We start from the raw sequence: 13,131 nt of genomic DNA, 5'->3' as shown, positions 1-13,131 counted from the left end.
AAGGCTGGAGTCAGCAGCTGAATTTCAGCTAAGGGCATTTTGTGCCCATTCATCTAAATCAGGCCTTTGAGGTATGTTTACCAGGTAATAATCCTCAATCCTGAGACTTTGATGCTTGCATCTGAAGAAAAGTTAGATTAATGACTCCCCACATGTCTGTAAACCATATTTCTCACAGTAAATTTTTTTTCTGACATCTGAGGCCAATGGTTAACACCGCAAACCTCTTTCCACACGTACAAAAAACTTGCTAGCTTCCAAATCAGAAAAGTTTTTAGACAGTAAAGACTTAAATTCATAAACTTGTCAGTAGGCATTCTCTTTACCTGCCACTTTTTTGGTGGTTGTTGTTCTTTTATTTCCTAGGAGTTGAAACACAGTCATGGGTTACTTTACAGGAGATGCATGCGTAAGCTTTGTGGTATTAAGGTTTATTACAACCTGCCAACACTATTCCCTACCAGAGAGCTCAGCTTTATGACCTTACCTCAGTGGTGGGAGACACGGTTAGACTTTAGAGAAGATAAATCTAAGCAAGGTGACATTTATTTTGAGAACAGGCTATGGCAGCCTGAGCCTGGGGCAGGACCTATTCAAAAACTTTCTCAGGGTAATAGCGAAAATACAACACCAAGATATATTTGCATACATACACTAGGCAAGTTATGGATGCCAGATTTGAACCAGTCTGGCTAAGAATTTAAGGGGAGGTCTCATGTAGCCACTGAAAAGAGAGTGGCTGTCCGGTTGGGTCTTTAGGGTAGATATAACATAGAAATTGGATGCTGCCAGTGTGCTCTCTCTCTCTTCCTCTTTGTTAACTTCTGTCTCTCTCTCTCTCTCTCTCTCTCTCTCTGTGGGAAGCCTCATTTTCTCAGATGATCTTGCTCCACGAGGGAGGAAATTCATATGGCAACCACTCTTTCTCTCATCTCTCTGAACTCTACTGCACAGCTGGAATGTAACACCTCTCCATTCCACAAGCTCCAGTGTGAAAAATACTGAGGAGTGCTCGTATTTGGCTTAGTTTGACTCAGGTGGCAGCCTGTAAACTGTACATCAAGTCCCCAAGAAGAGTTTTTAAAATAAAGATTTCTCATGTCCCGCACACCTAAGATTCTGATTCATGCAGTCTAGGGCATGGTTCAGGGATCTGTGTTATTATTATTATTTTACTAGCTTGCCAGGTAATTTCAATGAGTAGCTCTAGTTCAATCAACTGTGTGACCCTGGATGCTACGACTGGCAGTGGTCCTCAAAATGTGGTTGGAATGGGGAGAGAAGCAGTTCCCCCAAAGAAGAAGAATGTTCCTCCTGCCAGTTCTAATGTGCAGACCAAAAAAAAAAAAAAAAAAGATAACTTTCATATGTAGAGACTGGAAGTGAAAGATCATTAGAATAAAATATTTAAAACCATCTGAAGCAAATATCATAGCCAAAAGCTATTGAACAGAAAAGAAAACACTAACTGCTTGTCTAGCCAGGAGCTAAATTCTTGTGAGCTAACAAAGAGGGGCGGAGAAGGCAATGGCACCCCACTCCAGTATTCTTGCCTGGAAAATCCCATGGATGGAGGAGCCTGGAAGGCTGCAGTCCATGGGGTCGCTAAGGGTCAGACACGACTGAGTGACTTCATTTTCACTTTTCACTTTCATGCATTGGAGAAGGAAATGGCAACCCACTCCAGTGTTCTTGCCTGGAAAATCCCAGGGACAGGAGAGCCTGGTGGGCTGCCATCTATGGGGTAGTACAGAGTCAGACACGACTGAAGTGACTTAGCAGCAGTAGCAGCAACAAAGAAGGGAAGACAGAGCTACAAAAAGTTTGGAGTTATTCTAGAAGAAGCTATGGCTGCAAATTCAAGGGCAGACTCCATTTATATACTTAAAATGCATTAATAATTGGGAACATATACCTTTTGGAGATCAGCTTAGCATTTGCCATAAAAAAAAATCTCTCTCCCTCTCTCTCTCTCTCTCTCACACACACACACACACAAACACACACAGAAAAGCAGAAGCATACATTTGCCACTTGACCTAGGCTCAGAATCATGACCTAAAGTTAACCAACAGTGACATCTTTGAAAAAAAGAATGAGGCTTAGATAAAGGTGCATTTATACACTTAATAAAAACTAATATTGAGCATCTATGCTGTTCGATGAACTATTTAAGGCATTTTACACGTTATTTCTGTTTTTCACAACAGTGGTGTATGACAGATACTAGTATTACCTTCATCATGAAGAAAGCTGAGGCTTAGTAGGTTAGTCATTTGTTCAAGGTCACATAGAAAGTGGCCGATTCTGGATTCAAAAGAAAGTCTGAACTCAAAAATTGCTCTTCTTTTGACTTATGTGCATCTACACTTCTTCTAGAAAACTTGCAATACCTTCTACAAAGCCAATAACACTTTAATCAAAATTTACACATATTAAGTAAATATTTTTACATCTAAATACACACTTATGTTTGGATGGTATCTATATCTGTAAACGTACATATGTGTGCATATATTTCAATCACACTATAATATACACTGATAACTGCAAATGCGTAAAATTTAGAGTTTAAGAAGATTGTCTAGCATTAAAATTATTTGACTAAAATAGAATAAGACTGTACTATAGCTGACTATATGAAATCCCATCAAATAGCTTCAGGACTCTGGGTTTTTATTCCTGTTACTACTAATTTGAAACAGCTAAAGAGATCCAGAAGAAAATCTGAAATTTAGAAACCTAAAGCCTCTACATTACTTGAAGCAACAGACCCTTAATTCCATTTGAATTTAGGAATTTTCATCTTCACGGAAACTCAATAGTGTGAGATAAATACATTTGACCTGATTCAGATACCTAAGGAATTTCTAGTTAATTTGAAGCCTGGGTTAGTCTAGAGAGTTCATCAGTAGACAACTTTACTTGGTTACTGCTTACCTGCAGTTTACAAATACTGTTTAAAAAATTCCCAAGTTATCCACCTGATAACCCAGACTCAGTTCATCTGCAAGAATCTGCAGGGTGTAGTAAGTCAGTCACTTTTCTCTGCCCTATAGATATGTTGATTTTGGCATGGGTCTAATAATAAGTAACAAAATCAATGATTTATACTTAGGAATATGGCTCAGCTCTTTTTAAAAAAAAATTGCAAAAGAATATCCCCGATGTGTCAGACAGAATATTCAAATAGTGTCACATGGCCATACATTCTGCAGCTGTCAGGAAAACACTCCAAATGTTCTTTTTCTTTTTTTGGAGGCTGTGGTAGGGGTCGGCAGATGGTCAGATAGTCACTTCAACATCTCTGCTAAACTGTAGTTATGCATGCTGGTCAGGGTTATGAAGGCATGATGAATCTATTATCCATGCCGGGTCAACTGGCTTCTTTTGATACAAACCATATTAGGGGTACATAACCTACTAATTTCATACATGAATAATGGATAAATCATTCAGAGGTACAGACATTATACTCAGCTACCTCTATTAATGTCACAAGAGTTGAGGGTGTCAGAAAGGCTTGAAATATCACAGGTGTCCACAGCTGAGAGGCCTAGATTGTGTAAATGAAAGGAATTTGTTGGGCTATTGTCTAGGCGTCTTTGACATCTTTGCTCTCTCTGGCATTTTCTCATCCTACAAAACATCAGAATCTGTCCTAAGATTCTTAAAATATTTTGAATCATCTCCTCCACCATCACCATTGGCAGAATTTAGTCATTAATTTATGGCACCCCACTCCAGTACTCTTGCCTGGAGAATCCCAGGGACAGGGGAGCCTGGTGGGCTGCTATCTATGGGGTCGCACAGAGTCGGACACGACTGAAGTGACTTAGCAGCAGCAGTCATTAATTGTATGTCTTAAATGGCACATCTGCATTGTCTGCTGAATCCTGTACACCTAATACTGCAGCTAAAGTGATCTTTTTCAAATACAAGTATGATTATGTCACTTTTTTCTGCCTAAAATTTTCCAAAGGCTCGCCATTGTCTCCAAGATACAATTTAAAATTTAAATGTTATCCAAGGCATCTATGTTTCCAGTCCTGTCCATCCTTCCTGCCTGCTTTCTCTCTCGGAGTCTCACTTCAAACCTTGAGCCACAGCCATCCTGAACTGGTGCTATTGCAGTTCCTTGAGCATGTCACTTTGCCATGGACCCCTGCACATTTGCACTCGCTGTTTCCTGAGAGGTCCGCTTCTCCTTCCTTGTGCCTGGTCAGTTTCCCTTCACCCTTCAGGTACAATGCCTCAGAGAAGTACTCCATTCTGGGCCGGGTAGTCACTGCATTCTGGTCTTCATTATGGTTTCTGCCCATTTACTTCTCTGTGTCCTCCCCCAGATGGTGAAAGTCTATGAAACAAGGGCTGTGCTCAGTGCCCTTGTTCAAAAAGTGTTTGACACCTAAGTGTCCATAAGACAGGTATGGGATTCACCACGTGCGGCAAAGCAGCCAACACATTGACTAATGCTACTATAGGGAAGGAGTCATCAACACGCCCTCAAATTGTGCAGTGGTTTTCCCTTTTCTTTTAATATTGTCATAGGAATATAAAGAACACTACAATAAAGTTCCTTCCATCAAGGAACTCACATTTCAGTGGAAAAGACATTTTCTTCATCATTTAGTGTGAGAAATTCTCTACTTGTGTTAATTTATGCAGGGGAACCTTTCCCAAGAGGGGAAGTCAAGAAAAATCTCTTGGAGGAAAAAACACTTGAGCTTAATTTGGTGCAATTTAACTCAGCGGCAGTGAGCTTAGGTTTTCATGTCTGGTGGGCATAGAGCTGAATCCTAGTTCTATCTTTGACTAGCGCTGTGACTTTTGACATGTGACTTAATTTTTGAGTTTAATTTAAACTCATTTAAATTATGTGTTCTAATGTGTTAAATGAAGTTAGCAATATCCACTTCACCGGGATGTTAGTAAATGTGATTAGCTTATTACTAAATTAAATGTTACAGAGATGAAATGCATAAAAAAATGTGAGCTGTAACACACAGAGCAAAGACCATAACTTCCTTATTGTGTTCCCTTGTTCAGTCATGTCCAGCTCTCTGAGACCCCATGGACTGTAGCCTGTCAGGATCCTCTCCATGGAATTTTCCAGGCAAGAATAGTGGACTCAGTTGCCATTTTATATTTCAGAGGATCTTCCCAACCCAGGGATTGAACCCACTTCTCTCACATGTCCTGTACTGGCAGGCTGATTCATTGGATGTCTAACATCAATTCAAGTAATGGGGAGAAAGAACAGGGAAAGCTGGTGTGAAAAGAATTCCTGTTGGATTGATGTAAATTGTTCACTGAGACTGAGAAGCTAGGTTTTAAGCTTCCTCAGTGATCCTATAAATAATGCTTGTGAGAACTATCAAATTACCATGAAGGAAATGTTAAGAATAAAAATGATGCATGCTATTCTAAACCTTTACGTTAACTCCTTTAACATTCATAAGAGAAGGGATAGGCTACCCACGCCAGTGTTCTTGGGCTTCCTTTGTGGCTCTGCTGGTAAAGAATCCGCCTGCAATGTGGGAGACCTGGGTTCCATCCCTGGGTTGGAAAGATCCCCTGGAGAAGGGAAAGGCTACCACTCCAGTATTCTGGCCTGGAGAATGCCATGGACTGTATAGTTCATGGGGTTGCAAAGAATCAGACACTATGAGCGACTTTCACTTTCAATAATCACAAAGGCCTAGGAAGTGGTTATAAATACCTTAGTCTCATTTCCAGATGTGGAAATTGAGACACAAAAACGTTAAGTACTCAACTCAAAGTAACAGCCAGTAAGTGACAGAGCCAGAGTCAAACACAGGCCATGTGTCCCTGTTTCGCTGTACTTGCAGGGACTGAGCACAGGCATAAATCCAAATAGTCACTGAATGCACACTGCATTCCAGACACTGTTCTAGGTGAACTGGATACAGAGTTGACTATCTATTTACATATAGCATATATTTAAGGAGGAGATAGATGTTAACAAAGTAGACAATACATAAATGAAATACATAAATAAATACTATAAACTTCAGATGTTAGTAAGGACAATTATAGGACAATAAAACTATGAGAAGAAAAAAAAAAGTGTAGTGGGGAAGCTGCACTAACTTCAACGGAGTACAAAGGGGAGATTTTTCTGAGAAGGAGACATTTGAGTTGATATTTCAATGATGAGATGAGCAAATCATATAAAGAGCCGAGGGGAGATTTTCCCAGGCACATAGAATATCATATATAAATGCCTCAGGTGAGTAAAGCTTGGCATATGAGGAATGATGAGAAAGTCAGTGTCATCGGAGTGAACTGTTCTAGGAGTTGAAGGTTAGGCCATAATATTGGGGAAAGAAGCAGAAGTCAGATTATATACAGCCTTGTAGGTGATGATAATGAGTGTAATTATTACCTCTTGGAGGGTTTTAGGAATAAAAGTGGTCTGATCAGGTTTCTACTTCAAAAAAAAATCACTCTGGCTACCTTCCGGAAAAGAATGGGCAGAAGCAGAAGCTATTACTGTGGTCCAGGCGTGGCGTGATATTGATTTGGACCAAGAGTCAGCAGAGTGCAAAGATGTGACTGATTTTGAAATATACTTTTATGGTAGCACCAAGAAGACTTTCGCCAGATACCAAGGGGAAAAGAGTAATTATACAAGACTTCTCGATACATTATTTTTGGCTTGAATTACAAGGAATATTATACAGTCAATGAGTTCAGATGATGAATTTTAAGAGAGAAGCAGCTTAGGCCCTGAGGACAGAAAGTACAGGGAAATCAGGAATTCTGTTGGGAATATATCAAATTTGGGTACTGGGTTTCTGGAGTGTTCCTACATTTAGAGGAAGAACCAGCAAGGAGACTGAGAAAGGGCACCGATGAGATGGTACATCAACAGAAGAGTGCTTTGTTCTGGAAGGCAAGAAATGAACACCTTTGAGGAAGGAGGCAGAGACAGCTGCAGAGTGCTGCTGAGAAGTCAGGACTGAGAACTGAGGCTTGTAATGAGCAAGATGGAACTTGCTGTGACTTTGACAGGGACCGTTTTAGAGCTACCGTGAGGATGAAAACATGAATAGGTTAACATAGGAAAAGGAAGTACTAACGTGGAGTTAATGCAGACAGACAGGTTTCCTAGATTTTTGGTTAAGTTCAATAGAACAACAAGGCAATAATGGATGAGGAACATTGGGACACATTTTTTTTTTTTTTAAGATGAGAGCTATTATCACGCTAAATTAAATTTATCCAGAAAAAAAAAAAAAAAAGCAAGCGAGAAACTGATATTGCAGGAGAGAGAGGAGAAAACTCCAGAAGCAAATTCCTTAAATGGACAAGAGGTTATGGAGTCCAGGTTACAAGCGAAGAGCTGGCCTTGGAGAGAATTAGGGAACAGAGAGAGCACACTAGTGAATCTGGTGGTAGGAAGTAAGGTGGTTTTCATTTGATGGCTTAGATTTTCTCAAGGACATATGGAGAGAAATTAATAGTTAAGAGAGAGGATGAGGGAGGGGGTGTTTGAGATTTGAGGAGATGAAATGAGATAGGAAACTTTTTTCCCAGAGACCGAGAAATGGATTTTTCTAAAGAAATTGCTAAGAACTGGTTGGTTGTTTTGAGAGTTCGTTTGAAGCCAACAGTTATAAATTTAAAGTGAGATGACTAGGTGCTTCTCTTGCCATGTCTAGTTGCTCAGGCACTGGCATGGAGTAATTAGGAAGGTGTAAGTTTAACCAAGGTAGGTTAACAAGGGCTGAGGCGACCACGAAAAAAAGAGAGAGGAGAAAAAGTGCTGAGTGTGTAAGATGGAAAATTAGAGTGACGGATCAAGGCACATAGGCCAAGGGGAGGAGGAGAGTGAGTGAAGCCAGATTCAAGGTCCCAGTGGGGAGAGGAGGTGTACTAGAACAAACGATAAGGACACAGGTGGTGGTGCTCAGAGAAGGTGATGCTCGACAGAGAGGTCTTGGAAGGCGAAGAGCTAAGGGCAAGGATAAGCTTCAGAGTGTGACTGAGACCCTTAGGGTGGGAAGTAAAGGAAGGGAGACAGCATGCAAGCTCATGAAGTGAGTGCGAACACACACTAGAACCCACCATTGTCTGACTCACAGAGAATGTTCTACCTCACCTCACTGTTAGCGTCTATTTCTGACCTATAAAACCAGGGTAACTAAATGTTGTTACAGTCAAGACGTATTTATGTGTAGGGTTTGGGGAGAGAGAGGTTGACCTCACAAGGGTGAGATCTGTGTAGTGGAAAGAGATCCTATGTTTAGAAGGCACTGCCACTGTCACCTTTTAATTCTTACTGGTTTTTAAACAGAGGCCTCCCGCTTTGATTTTGCACTGCATCCTACAATTTATAAGGCTATTTCTGGACAGATGATTAGTGATTTAGGAGAAATATCTTTTCTCTCCTCATTTGGGTTGATTTTCCATAAACCTCACTTTTATTCATTTTGCATGCCTTTAAAACAATTTATCAAAGTTCATAATGGAAGTTTTAAAGAACTCATCTGTCAAACATTTACTTTTTAATGTAAATTTCCTTTTAAAGCCATTCATAATAAAAATTAGGCTGGAAGTAAGGAAATTGCCTGACTAATGAAACTGAATAATTAGTAAACTGAAGAAGAAAAAAAATAAGTTTAAATGTTGATCTAGAGTCTGAATTCATGCTTGGATGAGAGCACAGAAAAAATACTTACATTTTTATTTCTTAATATAAATGTATTGCATGTTTCCCTGGAGGAGAAAATTGCAATCCACTCCAGTATTCTTGCCTGAAAAATCCCATGGACAGAGGAGCATGATGGGCTACAGTCTGAAGGGGTAACAAAGAGTTGGGCATGACTGAGCACCTGAAAACTCACACATTGTGTGTTTATTATGGAAAGTGTAGAAAATAAATATAGACAAAAAGAAGTAACTAACAATTACCTCAAAATCCTTAACAAGAGTTAATAATTTTTAACATTTTGGTATGTATCCTTATTATGAATGTATATTATGCATATACAGATGAAGGTGAAAGAGGAGAGTGAAAAATCTGGCTTAAAACTCAATATTCATATAATTAAGATCATGGCATCCAGTCCCATAACTTCATGGCAAATAGATGAGGAAACAATGGAAACAGTGACAGACTTTATTTTCTTGGGCTCCAAAATCACTGTGGAGGTTACTGTAGCCATGAAATTAAAAGACACTTGTTTCTTGGAAGAAAAGCTATGACAACCTAGACAGAATATTAAAAAGCAGAGACATTACTTTTCCAACAAAGGTTCGTTTAGTCAAAGCTAAGATTTTTTCCAGCAGTCATGTATGACTATGAGAGTTGGACCAGAAAGAAGGCTGAACACTGAATAACTTATGCTTTTGAACTGTGGTGCTGGAGAAGAGTCCCTTGGACTGCAAGCAGATCCAACCAGTCCATCCTAAAGGAAATCAGTCCTGAATATTCATCGGAAGGACTGATGCTGAAGCTCCAATACTTTGGCCACCTGTTGCAAAGAGTCAACTCATTGGAAATGATGCTGGGAAAGACTGAGGGCAACAGGAGAAGGGGGCGACAGAGGATGAGATGGTGGGATGGCATCATCAACTTAATGGACATAAGTCTGATCAAATTCCTGGGAACAGTCAAGGACAGAGAAGCCTGGTGTGCTGCAATCCACGAGGCGGCACAGAATCAGACATGACGGAGTGACGGAGCAACAGCAACAATAAATGGCTGCTCCAATTTCCAGGCCCACTCAGTGGCAGCAGATATTAATCTTCCTTTTAAATGTTTTGCCAACTGGGTTGAGAAAAACTGTTTAATACCATTGTTTGTTTAATAGTAAGGCTGAGCAAGGTTCTGGATGCTATTGGCCTTTTCTTTTTTGATGAATATCCTGTTAATACCTTTCAGTCACCTTTTTCTAGGCGTTCTTTGGCCTTTTTTGGGCAGTCTTTGACCTTTTTTCTTATTCTTCTCTAAAACACCTTTATAATTTAGGCTTACGGTACACAAAATCTCCCTAATTTTTCAAATCTTTGCCAAGGCCTGAACAACATGTTTTCAAAACTCTGCAGGGTTGCTGTGTTTTTCTCTATGAGCAAGGTTTTAAAATCCATCACATATTATTTTAAACTAAAAAAAAGGAAAAGCATGGTAATGGTAGTTAAGAAGATCACATTAATATCACATAAATGAAAATACAGTATCAGTTCAGTTCAGTCACTCAGTCGTGTCCGACTCTTTGTGACCCCACGAATTGCAGCACGCCAGGCCTCCCTGTCCGTCACCAACTCCCAGAGTTCACTCAGATTCATGTCCATCAAGTCAATGATGCCATCCAGCCATCTCATCCTCTGTCGTCTCCTTCTCCTCCTGCCCCCAATCCCTCCCAGCATCAGAGTCTTTTCCAATGAGTCAACTCTTTGCATGAGGTGGCCAAAGTACTGGAGTTTCAGCTTTAGCATCATTCCTTCCAAAGAAATCCCAGGGCTGATCTCCTTTAGAATGGACTGGTTGGATCTCCTTGCAGTCCAAGGGACTCTCAAGAGTCTTCTCCAACACCACAGTTCAAAAGCATCAATTCTTCGGCACTCAGCTTTCTTCACAGTCCAACTCTCACATCCATACATGACCACTGGAAAAACCATAGCCTTGACTAGACGGACTTTTGTTGGCAAAGTAATGTCTCTGCTTTTGAATATGCTATCTAGGTTGGTCATAACTTTTCTTCCAAGGAGTAAGCGTCTTTTAATTTCATGGTTGCAGTCACCATCTGCAGTGATTTTGGAAGTTCCAAAAATAAAATCTGATACTGTTTCCACTGTTTCTCCATCTATTTCCCATGAAGTGATGGGACCAGATGCCATGATCTTTGTTTCTGAATGTTGAGCTTTAAGCCAACTTTTTCACTCTCCTCTTTCACTTTCATCAAGAGGCTTTTTAGTTCCTCTTCACTTTCTGCCATAAGGGTGGTGTCATCTGCATATGTGAGGTTATTGATATTTCTCCCAGCAATCTTGATTCCAGCTTGTGCTTCTTGCAGCCCAGCATTTCTCATGATGTACTCTGCATAGAAGTTACATAAGCAGGGTGACAATATAAAGCCCTGATGTACTCCTTTTCCTATTTGGAACCAGTCTATTGTTCCATGTCCAGAAAATACAGTATAACATATCTTAAAATGTATAGCAAAAGATTAATAATGAAAACAATAAGAAAAAAAAAGTATTGATCCCTGGGTCAGGAAGATCCCCTGGAGAAGGGAATGGGAACCCGCTCTAGTATTCTTGCCTGGGAAATCCCATGGACAGAGGAGTCCATGGGGTCACAAAGAATCGAACACGACTAAGCAACTAACATTTTCACTTTCACATCACACAAGCTCACTGACTATTTGGCTTTCCCTATTCATTTTTCCAAACCCTGGCCATGCAGTACACATAATGAAAGTTCTGGTGGGTTGGTCGGCTTGTCTCCATGCCTTCCACTGCAAACACTTCATTAATATTTTCATTGTGAGCGTGTGTATAATACACATTTGCACATTTCCCCAAGACAATCCATTAGAAAGCAGAATGTGGAATGCAAGATTAGGGTTTTGGATTATTGGATTTTTTCTTACCCTCTCCAATGTAATTTCTTCAAACTCATATTCAATTTCTGTCCCATTGACCTGTAAATAGGGGAAAAAAATAAAGAAAACTATTAAATACATTTTGAGGAGGAGAGAGCTGCATTTTAAATAACATTAGGGGGTCAAATTGCATCCTGGCTATGAATAAACCACACTCTATTGATGTTTGTAACCAAATGTTCTCTTCCAAATGAAATATAGTCCAAGGTATTCTGAAATATGACTGAAACTCTACAAACAAAACAGAACAACAAAAAACCCCTGATTGTATCCTTTAGAATTTCTTGATGTTTGGGGGAGAGAAAACAGTACAAAATATGTACTGTGAGTTTAAAAGAGAAAGCCATCTGGGGCATTGTTACAATTACAAGGGCAATTTTTTCCTAATATCTTTCAATTTTTCTATGGATAGACTCTAAAATATGACCTTAAGAATCAGTGGTAAGGGCAACACGACCATATTACATTTTTGGCTGTAAAACAACATTAAGAATGACCGTGTTAGATAAAGAATGCCTTCTCTTTATTGGTTCAAGCTCAGGTAATTTATCCCCATTATCCTCCTGCTATATTTGTTGAGAAGCCCTGACCCATGTAACCATGGCTTCGATAGCAATGAGAAAAGAACAAACCAGGACATGCTTGAAATTCCTGGTGAGAAACCATTTTAACCATCCAACCGACCCTTAAATTGATTTGAACTTAGAGAGAGAAACACATTTTAAATATAGTCAGGCAACATAGAACATATGACTTAGATTTCAAGTGACATGAATACAGAACATATGAAGAGCTACTTTAAAATAATCTAACAAATATTAAATTCTCACTTTTCATCTGTCACAGATCCTTCTCAGCCAGGCAAAATTTCTGAGCAAGGAAATTCTTGAATTGGCTATTTTTGTTGTTGTTGTTGTTAGACTATGTCTCAGCAACATTATTAACATTTAGAAATCAGTGAGAAAAAACTTATTTTCAAGTAAAAGTCCATGACTTTTATAAAATTCTAATTTTACTTTACTGTCCCTTCTTTACAAGAATTTAAACATAGATCTTGCATATTAAGAGCTTTATGGAGGCAAGAACCAGGCAGCCGCATTAACTAATGGAGCCTGACAAAAAAGAAATAATGAAGGGGAAAAAAGTGAATGGATGAATGACTGAACTAAGTAAATTATTTACCTGATTTATAAACACAGGCATTTATGGGTTCTCTTCCATAAGGAATTTGACTATGGTATCATTAACTGAAGGTATAATCATAACTATAATCAGCAAATATAAAGAACAATAGACTTTACTTATATGTGTCCACCAGACACTTAGAGCATGTTTTTGATTTTCTAATTATATGAGCTAATTGGTGAATCACATTTTATTGTGTTACTACATTATCAAACAGTCCTAAACCAAATTTGATTTTCTGGGCTTCAGCAACTTAATGACTCAGGGGAGAGAACTTGAAGATGTTAGAACTAAGCTTTAGCAACTTTAC

At 39.3% G+C, this 13,131-nt stretch overlaps 1 protein-coding gene across 2 annotated transcripts in view; it reads right to left on the bottom strand.

Moving 5' to 3' along the window:
- The window catches only part of DLG2 (discs large MAGUK scaffold protein 2), a 1,427,480-nt gene that overhangs the window by 777,574 nt on the left and 636,775 nt on the right, over window positions 1-13,131 (bottom strand). For both annotated transcript variants that reach the window (XM_052662441.1, XM_052662442.1), the window contains one exon: window positions 11,625-11,675. In XM_052662441.1, the coding sequence (XP_052518401.1) occupies window positions 11,625-11,675 (51 nt within the window). The remainder of the gene's footprint in view (window positions 1-11,624; window positions 11,676-13,131) is intronic.

Source organism: Budorcas taxicolor, chromosome 25, assembly GCF_023091745.1.
Source record: "Budorcas taxicolor isolate Tak-1 chromosome 25, Takin1.1, whole genome shotgun sequence".
Lineage (NCBI taxonomy): Eukaryota > Metazoa > Chordata > Mammalia > Artiodactyla > Bovidae > Budorcas > Budorcas taxicolor.
This window is presented reverse-complemented; position numbering and strand designations above follow the sequence as displayed.